This window comes from Capsaspora owczarzaki (genome assembly GCF_000151315.2).
Source record: "Capsaspora owczarzaki ATCC 30864 unplaced genomic scaffold supercont2.10, whole genome shotgun sequence".
Taxonomy (NCBI): domain Eukaryota; class Filasterea; order Ministeriida; family Capsasporidae; genus Capsaspora; species Capsaspora owczarzaki.
Window position 1 is genome coordinate 264670 of NW_011887301.1, and position 19708 is coordinate 284377.

Here is a 19708-nt window from a genome sequence, read left to right on the forward strand (position 1 = left end):
TTTCGCAGCTTATTAAAGTTCAGCAAGTATCAGACTCAAATTCCCATTATTTCCTCCTCATGGCGTCAATACAAAATGGCCTCGTCATCACGAGAGCAAGACACGGTGCATCACCTCAGCATTCGAAAAATTCATTCAATTCCAATCCAAACCTCGACTCGCAGAGAAAACAAACAACCAACCAAAAATCGCTAACTCGAAACCACATCCAAAAGGTCGTCCTCTTCAAGCCCAAGGTCCTCCGGCGTCGTATTTCGTGGAACAGGCTGGCCGTCAAAGAGAATCTTGAATGCTGCTGCTCTGTCGGCCGCAATCTTGTCGTACACCTTGGACATGGTGTCGGTCTGCTCATTATTGCGCACACAACAAAGTCAACACAACGCTTGCATACGTCAACACCACCAGACCCGAATTGTTTTTTCCATACCAGCTTCAATCGGAACTTTCGGACTTCGTGTTCGTCAAATCGCACGCGGAATCGAATCGAGAGTGGCTCTTCAACGGTGTCAGGTAGGGGCGGCGGAAGATCTGTCACCATGCTGCTGCTGCTGCTGCTGGTGGTATTTGCGAAAGGCTCCAAATCTGGAGGCGCACTACTGCTACTGCTGTTGCTGAATGCTGGATTGTTGGCAAAAAGGCTGGGAGTGGCGTCATAGGTCGTCGGAGATGGAGGCGCCATTTGGCACTGGAACAAGTCGTTTCGAGGCGAAATGTTGAGCTCCCTCATTGTCGAGTTGAGATCCACTGTCTGCTGTGCAAAAGAGAGCGCGACATGGGTTGGATCGACGGAAAGCCTGGCTGCGCAAAACTGCTGGATGGTCCGAGCGGTTGTATCCTGGCCAAAAAAAAAAAAAAAAAAAGTAGAATGGTTTGTCATTCAGAAAACCAGAACCTTCAAGCAACGCAAAAAACAGGTCTGGAAAGAAAGGAAAAGCCGCATCGAGCAAATCTTACCAGCGTGAGAAGCAGATGTAATGGCGTCCCGTCCACGACCACAACACGAGCAAGCACTGCTCAGATCAACCAGAAATACATGAGACCATCAAACGTCTCAGACATCTCCAACATGTAGCAAGCAGCAACTGAGCAGACACCCACCTTTGGAGGCATCCGGAATGGGGCCCGATTCCGATGCTTGTTGCTCATTGCTTTCTGCCATTTCGCTCCTGCCAACAAACAGCAAGCAACGGATTTGAGCTCTTGTGTCATACAAACAATCACACCACATCGAGTGCGACAATGTGCTTACCTTTGTGCCTCGATTAGCAAGTGCTGGGCTCGTTCGCGTTGCAAACGAGCAGCTCTAAGAGAAAGAACAACCACTCCCACATTAGAGCACGCCAACCTCCACTCCGGCTCATGACGACAATGACAAAAAGCAATGTAAAACCTTACGACAAGGCCGCGGCCGTTTGCGCGCTGACGTCGTCGCTTGGTGGAGACTCGTCCATTCGCGGCCGTTTGGCAGTTCTGGCGAATCCCACAAAATTGACACCACAAGGTCAATCGCATTGCGCATAGTAACAACAACAACAACAACAACAACACCAACAATAACAACAAAGCCGTGACCAGAGCATGCACTGGGCATCGGCAACACGGCTTTGGAACTGACCGGGTTTGAAGCCTTGTAGGATACGGTTCCTCATAGTCGTCACTCTCTTCAACGAGTTGTGCGGCAGCTGCTGCTGCTGCTGCTTCTTCCTGTGTAATGACGAACTCGCCATATAGCTTCTTGTTATAGTGGCTGTCGCCTTTCGGCCTTTGTAAGACTGCGAACGGATCCGAGTTGGGCCCCGAATCATCGTCGTCCGAATCCACCGCCATCATTGTCGACTGCCGTTGCCTTGCACTCTGTGGAACGTGAATCATTTTGCGCAGCTCGCCAGGTGAGCGAACAACATGAGCACTTCAGGTGTGGATCAACAGCAGCAAAACATCCAGTTTTCGTGAATCGTACCGCTGGCAAGCTCATGAACGACACGAGTGACCCGTCGGATACGTCCGATGCAATGGTGTGCCTCCGTGCAGGTGGTTCAGGTTGCGATGATGATGATGTTGTTGATGATGATGATTTCTGAGTGCTTTCACCTGTTTCATCAAGATCAAGCGTTATCGATTGGCTGGATGCGGCACTCGTCCTCGCCGCCCGTGCTTGTGGATGCAGCAGAATGTCGACTGGTGCTTGGACGGCCACATGGTGGGTCCGACGCCGCCTGAGCTGCTGCACTGGCACTACTGCAGTCGGAGGTTGTTGGGTCGTTGCTGCTGCGTTGGGATTGCTTGCTCCATCGCTGGCACGGGCGCTATCGTCGAGATCCATCGTCATTCGCAAGGTGTGTGTGTGAGTACTGTGTGACAACCCGACCACACCGGCACACTGCCACAGGGAGGCTCGACTTGGACGGCTGGAAAACTCGGATCTTGTCGATTTTGGCGGGAAAAGTCCAACTCCCAAAATCTCGCCCAAACACCAACAGACTGACTGAGCGTTGTGTTCTGCAAAGTATAAATGGATGGAGATGTGAACACTCTGCAGAATCTCAACGTTTATACTTCGTTTTGCTTGTTCTTTCGCTACACAATCAACTCGGACGCATCAGATTCAACCAAAGACGACACCTCGCTCACGCGGCGGCACCATTGAGCGAGACGGTCGCGCATATCAGCAACCTGGGCGGTGTTGAGCACGCGCGGCTGAACCCAGGTGATGCTCACAGCTTGCGACACGCCGTCCAACGAGCCGCGGATGAGTCCAGCTGCAAGTGCCTTCATCAGCAAGTGCTCCACGTCCGACACGTTCAAGACTGTGTGCTGAGCAATTTCCTGGAAGGAGACAGTGCGCGTGTCTGCGGGACGTTGGAAGACAAGCTCGAGCAGAGCCAGCAGTGCAAGCTTGTTTGTCAACTTTTTCTCGTGCGCGGCCAGATCCGACTAAGTTGGAGATTGACGCACACACACACCCAAACACGCACAGGAAGGCAAGTTACAAACAAGTCAGCAGTCCAGCAATCCACACAAAAACGGTAAAATCCACTTGCGCAAAACAAACAGACAAAAATACTCACCTGCTTGCGCCAGTGAGGTGCCAATTGCTGGAACTTGGCAATGTTGCCAGAGTTGAAAGCAAACAGCAAGTCTACCAGCCAGGCATGCTCGGTCGACCGCAACGAGTCGAGAACGGGGTGCACAAGCAGCTCGCCAAAGTTGTAAATATCGTCCGCCAGAAGCGCTGCAAGCGCCAGGTCGAACGCGCGAACCTGTTGCTCTGCAATCGGGAGCGTTGCCAAGTCGGTGCATCCGAGGAAGAGAAGCGTGTCCTTGTAGAACTCTGAGAACGAGCCCTTGACTGTTTTGCAGTTTTTTTGGAACACCGAGGACAAAGAGTGAGTAAACGCCGAAAAAAAAAATCGACTTCTATCTTGACTCGCTCAAAAAAACCAAAAGGCCATACCCTTATTGTACGAGGCAGCAACGCGGTAATACGAGGAGAAGATGCGCAGATCGACATGATCCATGGTTTCGAGCAGGGCGCCAACCTCCTCGAGCAGCTCTTTCGTTGTGGCAGGAGCCGCCAGAGCGGGCCCAATGTGGAGATCAGCAATGACCATGGTGGTGGTAATGTACGCAGCGTTGTCGCGCTTGACCTTCTCTGCCAGCATTCGCAAAAACTCGACGGCGGCATGGGCATCTGAAGCAAAAGTGGGTTTGTGAGCACAAGACACACAAAAAGAAAAAAAAAAAAGGAACAAGATAAAGTGTTGCGTTCCACTCAGTCAAACGCGCTCTCTCTCACCTGTCATGCGGTTGACAATGATCAAGCAAATGTCGACAAGGGTCAACTGGTTGAGCTTGTTTGCAAAGTCGAGCAGAAAGTTGTTGTAAATGTCGAGTGATGTTGGGGTGGTCGGATCTGACAGGAGCTCGAACAGCTTGATTGAGAGCTGATGCCACAGCCTGCGTATTGAATAAGTTTGTACAATTTGCATTAGTAGTGAGTTTGGGTGAATGACCGAGAGCGAGAGACAGAGACAGAGATACTCACTTTCGGTTGTAGTAATCTTCGAGGGTCGTCCACTCGGCAGCGTGCGCGGCATCTGCATTGCGCTGGGCGCCAAAGAACGCAGCAACGTCGATGGCCATCTTTGAATGTTGAAGGGGGTGGGGTTGACAGTGACTGTGCGTTCGTACTGAAGGAGTGAGAATGAGAATTGCAGCGGAGCAAAACCAGCACCACATCGCAACACGGCACCAAACGGCAAACAAAGACAGAGGGGTCAGTCACGGTGGTTGTGAGGAAACGCACCGCAGGACCAACAACCCTCCAAAAAGCCAACACAATGGAAAGGACTACCAAACGCAAAAAAAAAAAAAAAAAAAAAAAAAAAAGCGAGATCGCGAAACAAAAAGCCGTCCAAATCGTCATCCATTCAAAGCTCAAAGCGCACTCGCTCTTCTCCGCTCGGCTTCCATGGGACAGCTGCAACCATCAATCAGCAGCGACAAGAAGCGCAAACGCATTGAAAAGGAGCGGAAAACGCCAACAGGAAGAAGGAAGACATGAAACGACGCTCAATCTCACAATGGCTCCAATGCTGTACCAGTCAAAGAATGAGTGAGCAACAAACCACAAAAAAGGGAGCATAGTGTAACAATCTCAGATCTCAGATGGAGAACGAACGCGAAATGGTCGGCCACAGGAAAGGAAGTGGTGGGAAAAATGTTGATTGAGGATGGAAAATCAGGGGAAAGTTGTTTGAATGGTGAAATTTCGGGCACGGAACGCGGTTGGTGCTTTAGGATCAGTTAAACAGTGTATTGAGAGGTCGAGTGTAGATGCAAATAGATGGGTTGGCAGTCTCTTTTCTCGATCTCGTCAACAATGGAGAACACTCTTCGAGCTATGCTTGACGGTTATCAACTCTCGAGCCTGCAGTTCCCCGACGGCGCGGATAGTGTCAACGTCGAATCTCTTGCCAATCTCAGTGATGCCGATCTACTGCGCTTTCTTGACTTGACCGTGCCGAGCAACGACTGGCGCTACCTGACTCAGAAGGGTCAACTGCTTGGGCTCATCCGCGCGAAGCGCAGTCATCAGTTCGCCGCCAGCGCTCTTGCTAGCACCAACGACGCTTCTGCAACCGGTTCCACACGGACTGCTGTGTTCGCTGCCCCTGCTACTTCTGTTGCAGCCGCCATGCCTGCGGTCAGTGGCGTGCTGGACTACGCGCATGGTCGCATTCGTTCGTGTACTGTCGGGTGGTCCAAGTATTCCCCGGCCCAGTGCTCAACCAACGGTCTACTGGCCCTCCTTTCGCTCAAGTGGGGCGTCCCCGAGAACAGGATGGCTGGTCGCTGTGTGACGCTCGATCTTTCCGGCAACGACTTGTTTCCCCCCGACCTGCCTCACATCATCCGACTTGTCGAGGCGCTGCGGTGCCCTGTTCTCAAGATGAACTTTAACCGCTTCGGCTACACAAGCGGTGAGTTCACTATGATGCAAACTGCGGCCGATTTCAAGCGGCTTGTGGCGTTGTCGTGTCTCGAAATCGTCGATATTGTCGGCGACCCACTTGGCAGTGTTGAGTGGAAGACGGTGCTGTTTGATTCCATGGGACGGACAGACTTTCTCAAGCTCATCTTTGTCCACCGTCAATGGGTACCCTTTTCGGACGGCTGGGGCCAGTTGCTCCCGCAAAAAGAGCTACTTCCTACTGTGCAGTACATTCACACCGCGTACCAGTCATACGGGGTGATTGGACACGATAACCTGAAAGGATTTTTGCAGCTTCTTAAAGGCGCCAAGCTCGTTTCGGTCTCTGCCAACATTTAAGCCGAGTCGCTGCCTCGCAGGTGTTCAAGTCGATGTTGAATGGCACAAGATTGCATTGCTTTTGGTTACATTGCCTTTAATTGTGTAATGTGGAACACGTCAATCTATTCGATCAGAACCTTGGTTTCAACGCCTGACGCACTGCCTGAGTCGCAATGCCACAAACGAGTGTCGCTTCTTTCTTCCCAACACGAAGCGGAAATGACAAGTTGTTGCGGCGGAAGCCTCCAATGAGCAGCAAGTGCAGTTTGCCATAGCAGTAAGGTACACGAGTTACAAACAAATATGCGTGACAGGAAATGCACAGTCAGAATGGCCCCGGCTTCCACAGCAGTACGAAACTCCCTCTCCTTGAGTCCGAAAGCTTTGTCCATGTTCCACAATGCCACAGTCTCTGTGTGGGTCAAGCATCCCAAATTGACAGCATCATACTGATCACCATGTGAACGGATTTCTTGAGGTGTTGTGGTTTCACTTTTCAGAACTCGGAGAATCGCGTCATACTCGAGTTGACAGGGTGGAATGCTACGCTCAACATCATCTTGAAGGTGAAGGGAGCGGAAAAAATTGCGCAGAGCCTCGGGAACTTGGTTGGACGGTGGCGTTTGGGACACCCCTTCTGAAAACGGGGGCGCTTTCTCGCCGCCAAGCTTGTAAAAAATCTGGCTGCGCACGTCAGTGTTGGTGATCAAAGAAAGCATTGGATCTTGATCGCCGGTCAAGTTGTAAAGGTCATTCGAACCAGAGACGTGAAGAAAAATTTGACCGAAATTACCTGCCGATATTTTGACTTGCAGAAGGGCGTTTAGAGTTTCTTTGAAGGGCGCCACAACTTGCTGGTCAGCAGGTGCGAGAGTGACAAGAACGCTTTGCCACTCCCTGAATATCGTGTTGAACATCCGGTCTTTTGTGGCCTTGCCTTCTCGGGTGAAATCGTTGGCCAGCAAGACTTCCGCCCAATGGAACAGTTGAGTGGACACTTGCTCGGCGCGATCGCAATTCTTGATCAGCCCTTCGGATGCTCTTTGAACGATGCACTCGCTGCAATTCTTCAGAACGGTCGCGAGGGCTTGAAACCTTTTCTCTGAACGCACGTATGGTTCCAGTCGGCTTTGAAAGTCAGCTTGAACGTCCTTGGTGAGTTCGTGGAGATCGTCGGCACTCTGGATATCCTTGACCCAGCGTGGAGTATGACATGGCTTCCAATCTGGAACATCCCCGATGGTGTTTGGCATCGCGAATCGAGGAGCACGAGCAGAGAGAAGATTGGCGAGGCGGAGGAGAAGAAGAAAAAGAAGAAGAAGAAGAAGAAGAAGAAGAAGAAGAAGAAGAAGAAGAAGAAGAAGAAGAAGAAGAAGAAGAAGAAGAAGAAGAAGAAGAAGAAGAAGAAGAAGAAGGAAAAAAAAAAAAAAAAACGAAACCAGACTGAGCAGACTGAGCAGCGCACCATCTCATTTGTTGGGTCTCTCTCTCTCTCTTTCTCTCTCTCTTTCTCTCTCTCTTTCTCTCTCTCTCTCTCTCTCTCTCTCTCTCTCTCTCTCTCTCTCTCTCTCTCTCTCTCTCTCTCGTTTGTAGTTTCCCCCGCTTTTCTATTTGTCTTTGCTTTGGTTTAGTTTCTCGTGACGCATCACTCCTTTCTTCTCATCCAATTGTACTTGTACGTTGTGTTCAGCCAAAATGCAATGCTCGTTTCCAGCGTTTGTTCCATTGTCCCCCCACCTTCTCCCCCGTCCGCCCGTCCGCCAGTCCACCACCCCCCCGGCGTGCTGTTTCACACCGCGACCACCATGTCTGCACCGCTGCCGTGACTCTGGCCGCAGAACAGTCCGAACGCTGCGATCTCTGCACTTTTTTTTTTAATATTATTTCTACTTTTTTTTTTTTTTTTTTTTTTTTTGCCCTTTCGTTGTGTTCGTTTTGCTTGTTGACTCTGGTCGCCCACACCTGCACGCGCCACAACGCCACAGCTCTACCTTTCATTTTGCTTTGTTGGTGCAGGCACTCGCTCGCGTTGTGTTGGGCAGCTTGACGCACTCGCTTGAATTTCGAACCCTTCTCTCCTTCTCCTTCTTCTCCCTCTCTCCATCTTCTGACTCTGCTGTCGACGTGGGGGGCAATGCCATTGAAGCTCACTGTGTGTATCTCTGCTGCGTTTTGGGCGTCTCCAGTAGCAGGTCCTAAACCAGAACTCGAGCTGCCTTCTTCGTCGTTCCCTCTCCTTGTGTCGCCCGTGTTGTTACGAGTATGGACGAGTTTTCGTACGAGCATAGCATGCTCTTGCAGCAGCAACAGGCTGCCGCAGCCGCGCAACGGCACTATGGCAATGCCGGACCCGACCTTGGCTTTTACGGCGGCGCGCGAGGCATGCCAGGACAGCTTGCCCAGCACCGGTTTATGCAACCGCAGGCAGGCGCAGCGCCACAGCAGCAACAGCAGCAGCAGCAGCCGGCCACCCGGTTCAAGCAGCTCAACATCATCGACCCACACACTGGGCAGCTCATCAATCACGACCGCGGCGCCGCTGCAGGGTACATGGGCACGCCGCCCGCAAATCCATTGATTGGCGGTGGCGCCAACGCCGCCTCCAGCATGGGCAACCAGCAAATGTATGGCGGGGCCAACGCCGAGCTGATGTCACTGATCAATCAGCAAAAGCAAAAGCAGCAACGTAAGAGAGAGAGAGAGAGAGCGCGCTCTTGAAATTGTTGTTGCGTGTCACTGTGCCGCCGTTCTCATCTCTGTTGGATGCTTGTTCTTCTTTGCAGTGGATGCTGCTGCTGCGGCTGCCGCTGCTGCTGCTGGTGCATCGTCGATGAATCCGAACGAGTTTCCGATGCTTGGCCGCGGTCTAGGCGCCAGCGCAGGTCCTGCCGGTCCTGCCAACGCGCGCGCCACTCCATTACTTGCCAACTACAATGAGGATTTCCCCGCATTGCCTGGGCAGAAGCTGTCGGGTGAGTGGGATGCGTCGCGTTGTTTGCCGTTACGGAGTCAGTGGGGGTTTTTTTTTTCCCAACTAACATTCACCATCCTCTTTGTTGCGTTTATGCACTAGATTCGGACCGCGGCTTTGCTATGGCACACTACATGCAAGACAATGGGTTATTCGGTGGCATGGGCTCGTCGTGTAAGCAAACTCAGGGGGAAAACAGCCACAAGCAGATCGTGAATCTCACCCATTGGGGTTTTTTTTCGTCTTGTTGCTTTTCTCCGGCACCTTCGACAGCTCTGATGGGCTCTGACGGCAAGTCTGACTCGCTGTACGACTTTGAAATCCCTTCAGCGGACTTGGCCTCGACGCTGACGGCCGCCGACTTTTACGATCACGCCGCACCACAATCGTCACACGATATTGGGAATATTTCCGGACACTCTGGCCTCGCCGCGTTGGGAGGCGAGATTGTTGCTCCCAACGGTCTCGACGACCCGAAGAATCGCTCCTCTGCGGCAGTCGGCGCTGCTCCAGGCGCTGGTGTTGTTGGCGCTTCCGATCCAAAGTACAAGCAGCCCGCCAAAAAGCTGAGCACTGGCGATGCTCAGGTACGTCTGGCTCTAGTGTTTTGATTTTGAGTTAGTGGTTGTTTTTGTGGCCGATGTGCTCGCAGTTACTCATTTTTCTTTTATTGTCGATGCTCTGGGTTTATTCCTTTCCAGGCGGACGTGTTTGGCTTGTTGGGACTCTTGCGCATCGTCCAGCAGCAAAATCCCGACTTGAATTTGCTTGCGTTTGGTGCCGATTTGACCGGTCTTGGGTTGAATCTCAATTCGCAAGAGTAAGTTGCATGTTCTTTCTGCTGTTCTCGCTCTCTCTCGTTCCATCATTCTCAATATTGGCTTGTCTTCCTTTGCAGAACTCTGTCAAACAACTTCATGGCCCCATGGCCGGAATCGCACCGAAAAGAACCCGAATTCGAGTTGCCGCCATGTTACCGCTCAACACCGCCAGTTTCCTTCCCGCCGCAGAAAATTCCGCTCTTGTCCGACGAAGCGCTCTTCTATATCTTCTACAGCAGTCCGCGCGACTTGGTGCAAGAGGCCGCGTCCATGGAGCTGTACGTTGATTGATGCTTTCTCGGGATTTTTTTGTTTTTGTTTTTTGAAGGTTTCCCCCCCCCCCGAATCCTCATGGTGTGCATGTGCTTAACAGGCAAAAACGCGAATGGCGCTTCCTGAAGGATGCCAAGATTTGGTTTCAACGTGTGCCAGGCCACGAGTCGACCAAGTTGCCTCAAGGCGAGAAGTGCTTTTGCACAGTGTTTGATCCCAACACTTGGGAGAAGGTCTCCAAGATGTTGGTGATTGACTACGAGCACATTGAGCCATTCCGGCATCCCGGCCCACAAGCTTGAAGCGCTCCTTGCTTCTTGCTTGAGCTTCGTTTCTTCTTCTTTTCGTTGCACAACAAACAACATTGTATTTTCTCTTCCTGTCTCTTCCCTCTGCCCCCCCCTTTTATGGTTGATTTTGTGTTTGTCTCGCTGGTGTTCCAATTTAAGCTGGTCGATTTGAGTAACAATCCGTGCCTCCCTTTTGTTGATTCGTAGCAATGCCGTAAGTCTGAGATTTTCTTTTTCCTTCCTTTTGTTCCCCCCCCCCCCCTGCTATCTTTCTCTTTTTCTTCCTGAGCTTTTATACTTCACTCTTTCCATCTCCTCGCTCACTCTTCTCTTTCTCAAGCATGTCACCGGGGCGTCGTCAGCCGCAGGTCAGCGTTGCGCCCACAGCTAAACGCGCCGACTTGCCTTCCACCACTCGCCCCGCCACGAACGGTGGGCCAACGGCGCTGCCGGCGGACGACGATGAGCTGGATGACGCGATTGCGGGGCGCCCGGGCATCTCGGAGGACGAGGATGACGAGCAGGCGTTCCGGGCGTCCAAGCCGAGTGGCAGCGCTGCCGTCGCCGTGACTCCAGCGCCAGCGCAGGTGCAGGCAACAGCCCATGCGACCACCAATGGCACGACGAAGCACTCTGCGCAAGAGGACGAGCACGGGAGCGACAGCGATGAAGATGACGCGGCGTCCTCGGTCTCGGCTTCAGCAGATGGTACTGCCTCGACCACCGCCACGCCTGGTACTGCTGCTGCAAAGAAAAAGAAGAAGAAGAACAAGAACAAGAGCAAGAACACGTCCGAGCAACCGCAAGCAGGTCCTGCCAGCGCGCCAGCCACAGCTAATGCAGCTAATCTTGCTGCTCCTGTTGTTCCTGCTGCGTCCCCAGCAAAGACCAAAACCAGCGCCGTGGCTACGGCTTCCACCAAGCCACCAAGTGATGCTGCACCGACTGGCACCAAACCAACGGCGACTGGCACGCCCGCGGTCGTGCAAACTCCTGCTGCGCCTGCTCCACCTGCTGCGCCTGCCATTCCTGCAGCCAACAAGGTCGCCATGAACCATTTTGCCGAAGGTGAGCGCTTGATGCAGCACCCAGAGACGTTCAGACGCGGTCTCGATGAGCTGGACTTTGCCATTGACGTTGCATACCAGACCAGCGAGCTGCCGTTCCGGATTCATGTCATGCGAAAAGCGTACAACGGCTGCATGAGGTCGCAAATGTTCCAACGCTGCATCGAGTTTTGCTCAATGTTGCTTCGAGAGCAGCCGGATGACGAAGGGAGCCGCTTGATGCGTGGCATGGCGCACGAAAAGCTCAACAACCTGGACGAGGCGCTGGTCGATTTCAAGCGTCTCCAGAAGGCGTTTCCTGCCAAGCTCTTGTATCAAACCAAGTCGGCCACCCTGGAAAAACGCATTCACGACAATCCCTTCCGTGAGCCGGAAGCAACCTCGGGCCTATCCAGCCTGACCTCCAAATTGGCGTCGGTTGCCAGCTCCTACCTTCGCCCAGTGCCTCCGCCGCCGCTGGGCCGCCTCCAGAAAACAGTCCCGGGTCTTACCGGCCTGCAAAATCTGGGCAACACGTGCTTTATGAACTCGGTCTTGCAGTGCCTGTCGGCAGCGCGTGAGCTGCGAGACTACTTTTTGTCGGACGCCTTCCGGCAACACATCAACAAGCAAAGCACGCTGGGAATGCAGGGGCAGATGGCCGAGGCGTACTCGGAGTTTTCCAAGCATCTCTGGTCTGGCGAGTACCAGTACATTGCACCCCACCAGCTCAAGCAGGTTTCCAACAAGTTTGCAACCATGTTTTCCGGCTTTGGTCAGCACGACTCGCAAGAGTTTATGAGCTTCTTCTTGGACGGCCTCCACGAGGACGTCAATCTGATTGGCAAAAAGCCCTACCTTGAAGACGTTGAGCGACGGCCCGACGAGTCTGACGCGAGCATGGCCGATCGCGCATGGGGCCAGCACAAGTTGCGCGACAATTCGCACATTGTTGATCTGTTCCAGGGTCAGTACAAATCCACCGTTGTGTGTCCCGAGTGCGACCGCGTTTCTGTCAAGTTTGATCCCTTCATGTACCTTTCCCTGCCAATCCCGACCCTGCAAACACGCAAGATGGGTGTGCTTGTTTCGCTTGCTGAGACTGCTGCTCGGCCTCAGGCCCAGCTGGTCCGCTGCTGCGTCACCGTTCCCCTCACTGGCACTGTTCTCGCCATTTTGGAGGCCATCGCAGCCATGTTGGGTGTTTCTTCAGCCCGCAAACTGGTGCTGTGCGAGTACGATCGGTATCGCCTGCGTCGAGTCTTTGACGAGCGCGAGGCCGTGCAGCGCATTTACGACTACCAGGATTTGGTGGCCTATGAACTACCCTCCTTGGCTGAATTGCCTGCGCATTTGATTGAAGCCGGGCGTCTTGTCAACGCGCGCCGCGAGCACGAGGCGGAAGTCGCAAAGTCGGAATTGGAGCAAGAAGAGTCTGCGTCTGTGGCAGCCTCTGCGACGACGTCTGCTTCCACGGAGAGTAGCAGCTCGAGCGAACCTGTGGTGCCTGCTGCAGTCGGTGCCGAAAGCCCAGCAACCGCCTCTGCGGAGGTCGCTGCTGCTGCTGCTTCGTCGCCGAGCGTTGTAGCGGAGGAAGCAGCCGAGCCGCAATTGGCAGTGCCTGGTAGCGTGATTGCCCTCCCTCCGCCGCCGCCTCCGCAACCAACTCCAGGCTTCAAGCCCAAGACATCCAACTTGACGGCGAAAGCAGCCAAGCCTGCAAGTGATGACGAGCAGGAGGTGTGTCGCATTTTTGTCACCTTCCGTGGAAGACCCGTCATCACTGGCACGCCCTTGAACGGCACCTGCACAACCTGTGGAGGTGAGTGCGCGGTGGACAGGCGCTGCACAAAGTGCAACACTGCCCGCTACTGCAGCGACGCCTGCTTGGAGAGCAACTGGGACCATCATCGCTACTACTGCACCAAGCCGCTGCGGCACGTCGATGGGCTGCCGCTCCTTCTTTCAATTCCGGCCACAAGTGTCACCTATCGCGAGCTCGAGGGCTTTGTGTACAACTCTCTGCGGTACGTATCCGATCTGGGTGGGGAATGGAAAGTTAGGGATCATGGTGGTTTTTGTTTTTGTTTGTTTGACTAATGCTGCTCATGTCCACTCATGCAAAACATTCGATGCACTCTCCTCCCTATCAGCCCCTTCTTGGACATCTCGCAGTCTATCGAGCTGACCGAAATTGGCCGTTTGACGACTGTCAACGAGTACTGCGAAACGATGGTGGAGCTGGATCCGACCAGCACCGCAGAGATCAATCTCGATGATGCGCAATTCCTGTCGGTTGATTGGAATGAGCTGGCATCTGCACAGGAAGTTCAAAAGCACCGCATCGAGGTGAGGGGAGCAAGTGGAGTGTGATTTTTTTTTTTTGTTTTGCATGTGTTTGTTTGTTTTTTTTTTTTTTGCTCCAGCACATGCTGACTCAATCCGCGCTTGTTGTAGGCCACCAAGGAGCACGAGTCATGCTCACGAGCTGAGGAGAAGATCACTCTGCAAAAGTGCCTTTCCCTCTTCACGAAGGAGGAAAAGCTTGGCGTCGACGAGGCCTGGTATGTTCGTCATGTGTTTGCCCCGTCTGTTTTTTGGAGCGGAGAAGCTGACTCGCGTGTGCCTCTGGTTCTTTTTTTGGAATGCATTGTAGGTACTGCTCAAAGTGCCAAAAGCACCAGCAGGCAACCAAGTCCATGACGCTCTGGCGCCTTCCAAAGCTACTAATTGTGCAACTCAAGCGCTTTTCCTTTTCTCGCATTTACCGTGACAAGTTGAATTCTTTGGTGGAGTTCCCCCTCACGTAAGCAAAGCTTTTTTTTTTTTTTTTGTTAAATTGTTTATTCTGGAGTTACAGGTGCTTGTTGCTTTGCTGACACTCCGCTCCCGCCTGCTTCAGAAACCTCGATTTGTCAGACTACGTTCAAGGCGCCGAGCATGATCACACGCCCGTCTACGACTTGTTTGCCGTGTCAAACCACTATGGCATGGCCTTTGGTGGTCACTACACTGCTTTCACAAAGTATTCGCGTCGTGGAGAATACGTTGTGCCGCGCGAAAATCACGACCTCGTCGCATCTCGAGGTGCTGGGACTGTGCCAAGCGATCCCCTTCCTGCTCATGAACATGACGATCAGTGGTTTGAATTTGACGATTCTCATGTCTCCCGCAAGTCCGCGAACGAGATTCAAGTAAGCATGTCCCTTGTTTGGCTTGCGAGAAGTTGTGCGTTACTCACCCCACATGCGCTGCTCATCTTGATTCTACAGACCTCGAATGCGTACGTGCTGGTGTATCGCCGCCGAGAAGACATTCACCACGAATGAACGAGGGCCGAGATTTCACATGTTTTTTTTTTTTTTTTTTCATGGAATCCAACTTCTGTGGGGATTGTGAGGCTGCCAATGTTTTATTATCCCTCCTTTATTGACGTGTAACCATTGTCCAAGCCTTTCAGAAGGATTGTGTTCCAATAGTAGATGTCCAACATGTTGACAAACTTTAGGAGCGCGCCCAGCCTATCAGACTTTTGGTCTCAGCAACGTTTCTCGTATTCTTTCAACTACTTTTTAATTTGGCAAAGTCCAAGCCTCACTCTTCCTATTTTCATCCCCAAAATGCCCTCGCGAGTCGCAGTCGAGCCGCTTGAGGTTGTCGCAGCAGTCCGAAGCCGACTCGGCGCCAATTCGCCTGCCGGGTTGCAGTTTGACGCACTCCGCGACTCGCACTCCACCGGCAGCACGAGCACCACAGCGACCATGATGCAGCTCGATTCGTCGTCGTCGCATCCCGACACGGCCGTCGCGTCCGACGCTGAGGCGATCAGCGCAGTGCGGCTGCTCAAGAACGAGATTATCGGCTCGCTCTCCAAGAAGACGGCCTACGCCCAGCTCGCCGCCATTCCCCTGTGAGTTTTCGATACACAAGGCCCTTTTGATGATGATAATGATGATGATGATGATGGCGACGATGATGATGATGTTGTTGGGTCGCTGCTTTCACTGCGCCTTTTGCAAAAGCTTCGACTCCTCCCATCCTCACTGACGTTTTGGCGCTCTCTTGTCGCTTGACTCGTGCATCGTGTTTGGGGTTTTTGTTTGGATGTTAGACTTGTGGAGCTCTTGGATGCGACGCAGAACGACGAGCTCAAGTTGCAAGTTGTAGCAACGCTGGGCAGCTTAGCCCATGGTAAGCATCAACCCCCGTTTCTGGGTCATCACTCCTCGGTCACTCAGCCAAGTCGACGAAAGAGCTGGCGGGAATGAAAGTTGTATTGCTCTGAGAAACAAAACAAACAACAACAAAAAAAAAGGCTCACTTGCAAGAACGATTCGTTTGACTTTGAAACACAGACTCGAATGCCCGCGTCGCTGCAATCGTCCAGGCAGGCGGGATTGCCGCGCTGACCCGTGTGCAAGCGCAGTCCTCGTCACGGCTGCTTGAAGCATTGATGCGCACGCTGAAAATCATTGTGGCATCGGATGAGAGTGCTGCCGGCGAGTGGTTTAGCCAGGTAGTTATCGATGGTTTATTCCGTTCCGTTCAAGGCTCCTTGATCTGTCATTCAAATGACTAACTGCCGCTGGCCATTGGGCTCGGCCGATTCCAGCATCAACAATTTGTCAATAGGGTTGCCGAGATGATTGGTCCTTCGTCCTCTGGCCTGGACGCAGTCTACCTGTTTTCGCGACTTCACACTTCTGGAGGACAGTTGACGGATGCTACCTTGGATAAGCTCGCCCCGCTACTGCAGCAATCAGCATCGCTGGTACGGGTCGCGCGTCCGAAGTGGTGCGGATTGCACGATTCCATGTAGGCTGACCTTGTTGGTTTTTTTTTTTTTTCGTTTTAGGAACCCACGATCGAGGCTTTCGCCGCGCTGCTCCGCTCAACCTCGGCGTTGATAGCGCGTCGCATCCTGGCTCTCTCGCCTCGTAAGGTTTTGTGATTGATCCGCTTTTACAGACCCCATGCAAGCAACTCACTCGCGTGAGCCGCATTTATTGTTTCAGTCTCGTCGAACAGCAACTTTGCTGCGCTGGCCAAGAATCTGCTCAAGCACAAGTCATCAACAGTGCGCTTGCATGCGTGCAGTTGCTTGATCAGCCTCTACAAGGCAAATGTCCTCCCACTCCAGGAGTTGGGCGCGAACGAAGTGTTAATGCCAGCGCTCGTTAAACTGCTGGGAGATGCGTCGTCCAAGGTTCGCATCTTGGCCCCACAGCTGATTGCACGTTTGGTGGATGACCACGAGGAGCTTCAGAAGTTGGCTATCGATCCCGATGTGATTAACAAGCTGGCCGTGTACTTGAAAGACGAGACCAACGAGAGCAACGACACGTCGGCAATCGGGATGCAGTCTCCCTCCATTGCGGCCTACATGCAGCTGCATGCGCCCACCCAAGAACTCAAAGCTCAGGCAAGCTTGCGGTGCAGTGCTCTTCTCGCCCTGGCTGCCCTGTGCTCCAAGCGAGAGGAGAATCGCAAGGCCATTGCGGACGCGCGCGTCCTGCCCAAGCTGGTCGAGCTGCTCGAATACCGCGACGAGTCTGTTCGGATTGCTGCCTGCCAGCTTGCACGATCCCTCTCTCGCTCAGTCAAGCACCTGCGCTCGTCGCTGGTCGATGCTGGCGTGGCCAAGCCCTTGCTCAAGGTGAGTGGATGGTTGAACGAGGCATGTTGGCTTTTCTGCGCTCGCTCTGACAGGTAGATTCTTTCGTCATGCTTTTGGCTTTGTAGCTGCTCTCAGACCCATCGACCGTCGTCCAAACGGCCGCCTCCGCAACCATTTGCAATATCGTTCTGGACTTTTCACCAATGAAGAAGGTATGAGGAATCGGCGTGATTGTAGTGTTGTCGTCGTCACTTTGACCTCGAAGTTGTTTGAACTCTGACGGTTTGCCCTCGGTTGTGATTTGGCACAGATGGTCTTGGAATCTGGCGGAGTCGCAAAACTAGTAGAGCTCTCGTTCAAAGACGATCACGACTTGCGTCTGAACTGTGTCTGGGCCTTGAAAAACATTCTCTATCAAGCAGAGTTGCAGGACAAGAACAAGGTGTTGAGCGAGCTCGGATGGAGCAAACTGTATCGGTATGCTCTCTGTGAAAGTTTGGTATTTTTGTTTGTTGTCACCTTGCAATTGTCACTGTGCTCATGCAACTCATCACAACTGTGCCGTTTTGGAGCAGCCTTCTGAATGACACCCACGAGGATATTCGAGAGCAAGCATTGACGTTGGTTCGAAATCTCGTTCACGGTGCTCTGGAGGTAAATTGTAATAACAACACGACTGTGGCAAGTGGCAACAAACGACGCTAATGTCTGTGTGTCTCTGTTCTAGGATATTGGGCGCGTCATGGCCGAGTTTGGCGAGCCGCTGCTCGAGCACCTCCAGAAGGTGTTTCAAGAGGAAGCGAATGCGCCTGTGCTTGTTCAGCAGGCTCTCTATGTTGTGTGCAATATCGCCACGGGCAGCGAAGCGCACAAGACGACCTTGATTCAGAATCCTCTTATTATGACTTCGCTCGTAGAAGCATTGGTATGCAGCATGGAAATGAGCGAGGATTGGCGGTGGAGGCTCATTTTTTTTTAATTTGTGTTTTTGTTTTTTTTTTTGTTCTTGACAGTCCCACGCGGATCCCGGTGTCCGGGTAGCTGCCGTGTGGTGCGTTATCAATTTGGCTTGGGCTGAGGAAACTGGTATGCAAGGCCTTGTCAGGCTGGTTGGTTTTTCTGCTTTTTCCCCTCATGTCTCAACTCATCCCTTCGGCTTTTTGTCTTGTTTTTCTGCTTGCTTTTGCAGGCGCAAGCGACCGTGTTGCTCGCCTTCGTGAGCTCCACGTTGATCGACTGCTGCTGGCAATGTCGGAGGACTATGATTTGGATGTCCGCGATCGCGTCAAGACCGCGTTGGAACAGTTTGCACATTTTGAGTCTGATCTCGCGTCAGTCAGCAGTCCCATGGAGTCTTGATTTTGCGACGACGGTTGCAAAGCTCGCTAACGAAAGCTACAATAATAAAACGGAAAACATATGACAAGTAGAAGGAAGGTATTTCTTTCGACAACCATGGTTTTTATTATTTACGAGCGAAACGAGAAAACGATATACAATGCAACCCAACTGGCACAGCGTTGGAGCAAGCCAGCGATGGCACAATTTTACGTGTTCATGTGGCCTGCGCGCCTCTCCTCGCGCTTGGTGCTGCGGTGTGTGGCACGGGCTTGGGCGCTGGCGGCGCGTTGTTGGGCGATGCTGGCAACGAGCGGTGGAATGACGGGAGCAATGTTGGCAGAAGCGCATGGGAGCATCTGGACAGGCTTGACGGTCATGGCATCCTTGGTTAGCGCGTCAATGTAGCCTTGAGTGCTGGGCGTCAGACCGACGCCAACAACAGCCAGGTTTGTGTTGTACTGGGCCACGTGAGCGGAAAGGAGCAGCGACACGTCGTTGATGGGCGCATCACTTGTGTGGTCTTCGCCACTCGCGACGACAACGAGGAACTGGGTGGCACGGGCCCACTTTGGGTTTTCGTAAATTTCTTGGGCGGTGAGCTCGAGTTGCAGCTTGATGGCATCGCCGAGGTTGCTTGTGGCACAGGGAATGGCAGCCTTGGTGCCGACAGCCATCGTTTGCTCCCAGTTGACCTTGTTGATGCGGGTCATGGGCAGGACGTCGACGAGCTGGTCGTCGCCAAAGACGCTGATGCCGACGCTGTCCTTCTTGTTGGGAGTGTCGCCTGCACCTTGCTCGCGAATGATGGCTGTGACGTTTCGGAAGAGCTGTTGTGCTGCATTGGCGTTGTCGTGGACGAGCGCACCCTCCACGAGGAACTGGATGCGCACAGGACGAGCTCGCGCGGGCTTGACAGCAGCAGCAGCAGCAGCCGCCGGTCCTTCGTCGACAATGCAAGCAGACGCATCCGTGCAAGAAGGAGCCGACGCGCATGCGTACACTTCCGATGACTGAGCGCAGTTGGCGTCGGCACACTCGGCGGGCGCAGATGAGCTGGAAGGTGTAGCTGCACAATGCGAATCGAACGCGCTCGGAGTGAAACAGCTCTGAGCCTGAGCTTGAGCTTGCGTTTGATCCTGCTGCTGCTGCTGCTGCTGTTGCTGCTGCTGCTGGTGATGGTGGTGCCAGAAGCGACCACCAAAGCGGCCACCAAAGCAGTTGCGACGGCGGTGGTGGTGCCCAGCGCGCTTGGTCATCTTGTTGGCAAACCACTGCTCGAACGCGTCATCGGTGAGGTTTGGCGCGAATGCTTGAGCCGCCTGCGCGCCAGTCAGCTTCTCGACGACGTGGAGGGCGCGCGCACGCCAGCGCTGCTTGATGGCCTCCTTTTGCTGCTCTGAGAACTGGCACGACGGGCTGCTGCTGCCGAGGCTGCTGCTGTTCGTCCGACGAGTCCGACTCGGAGCTGGGACGAGTTCGAGGTCTTTGGCGGCTGCTGCATGCCCATCATGGAGCAGCGCTGGCGGAAGAGCTC

General features: G+C 53.2%; 8 protein-coding genes across 8 annotated transcripts; 4 read left to right on the plus strand and 4 right to left on the minus strand.

Annotated features, from left to right (window-relative positions):
• Positions 1-113: 113 nt before the first annotated feature.
• Positions 114-2347, minus strand: CAOG_05889 (hypothetical protein). Its single transcript, XM_004345429.2, has 8 exons — positions 1961-2347; positions 1616-1854; positions 1396-1470; positions 1250-1303; positions 1099-1166; positions 955-1010; positions 428-835; positions 114-344 (listed from the first exon to the last, which is right to left on the minus strand). Exons 1-8 carry the CDS (start codon positions 2327-2329, stop codon positions 192-194), a joined length of 1422 nt encoding a protein of 473 aa, XP_004345479.2. The 5' UTR covers positions 2330-2347; the 3' UTR covers positions 114-191.
• Positions 2348-2529: 182 nt separating this feature from the next.
• Positions 2530-4602, minus strand: CAOG_05890 (proteasome 26S subunit). Its single transcript, XM_004345430.2, has 6 exons — positions 4583-4602; positions 4046-4190; positions 3797-3957; positions 3455-3691; positions 3069-3349; positions 2530-2934 (listed from the first exon to the last, which is right to left on the minus strand). The coding sequence occupies exons 2-6, from the start codon at positions 4141-4143 to the stop codon at positions 2578-2580; spliced, it is 1134 nt and encodes a 377-aa protein (XP_004345480.1). The 5' UTR covers positions 4144-4190; positions 4583-4602; the 3' UTR covers positions 2530-2577.
• A 263-nt stretch (positions 4603-4865) lies between these two features.
• Positions 4866-5956, plus strand: CAOG_05891 (hypothetical protein). Its single transcript, XM_004345431.2, has one exon. The coding sequence runs from the start codon at positions 4883-4885 to the stop codon at positions 5831-5833; it is 951 nt and encodes a 316-aa protein (XP_004345481.1). The 5' UTR covers positions 4866-4882; the 3' UTR covers positions 5834-5956.
• On the minus strand, positions 5938-7068 carry CAOG_05892 (hypothetical protein; the record flags this gene model as incomplete). The annotated part of the gene is made up of 3 exons (XM_004345432.1): positions 5938-5978; positions 6111-6227; positions 6309-7068. 3 exons carry the CDS (start codon positions 7066-7068, stop codon positions 5938-5940), a joined length of 918 nt encoding a protein of 305 aa, XP_004345482.1.
• A 336-nt stretch (positions 7069-7404) lies between these two features.
• CAOG_05893 (CCR4-Not complex subunit not2) lies at positions 7405-10360 on the plus strand. Its single transcript, XM_004345433.2, has 8 exons — positions 7405-7490; positions 8002-8501; positions 8599-8787; positions 8889-8960; positions 9060-9373; positions 9488-9606; positions 9685-9885; positions 9981-10360. Exons 2-8 carry the CDS (start codon positions 8078-8080, stop codon positions 10180-10182), a joined length of 1521 nt encoding a protein of 506 aa, XP_004345483.1. The 5' UTR covers positions 7405-7490; positions 8002-8077; the 3' UTR covers positions 10183-10360.
• A 146-nt stretch (positions 10361-10506) lies between these two features.
• Positions 10507-14715, plus strand: CAOG_05894 (ubiquitin specific protease 41). The gene is made up of 6 exons (XM_004345434.2): positions 10507-13243; positions 13370-13565; positions 13674-13780; positions 13873-14022; positions 14119-14410; positions 14489-14715. The coding sequence occupies exons 1-6, from the start codon at positions 10512-10514 to the stop codon at positions 14543-14545; spliced, it is 3534 nt and encodes a 1177-aa protein (XP_004345484.1). The 5' UTR covers positions 10507-10511; the 3' UTR covers positions 14546-14715.
• A 114-nt stretch (positions 14716-14829) lies between these two features.
• Positions 14830-18261, plus strand: CAOG_05895 (hypothetical protein). The gene is made up of 12 exons (XM_004345435.2): positions 14830-15126; positions 15328-15407; positions 15572-15732; positions 15829-15987; positions 16072-16153; positions 16232-16872; positions 16959-17045; positions 17144-17310; positions 17409-17487; positions 17561-17758; positions 17847-17919; positions 18023-18261. Exons 1-12 carry the CDS (start codon positions 14837-14839, stop codon positions 18190-18192), a joined length of 2187 nt encoding a protein of 728 aa, XP_004345485.1. The 5' UTR covers positions 14830-14836; the 3' UTR covers positions 18193-18261.
• A 10-nt stretch (positions 18262-18271) lies between these two features.
• Positions 18272-19708, minus strand: CAOG_05896 (hypothetical protein). The gene has a single exon (XM_004345436.2). It carries the CDS (start codon positions 19428-19430, stop codon positions 18381-18383), a length of 1050 nt encoding a protein of 349 aa, XP_004345486.1. The 5' UTR covers positions 19431-19708; the 3' UTR covers positions 18272-18380.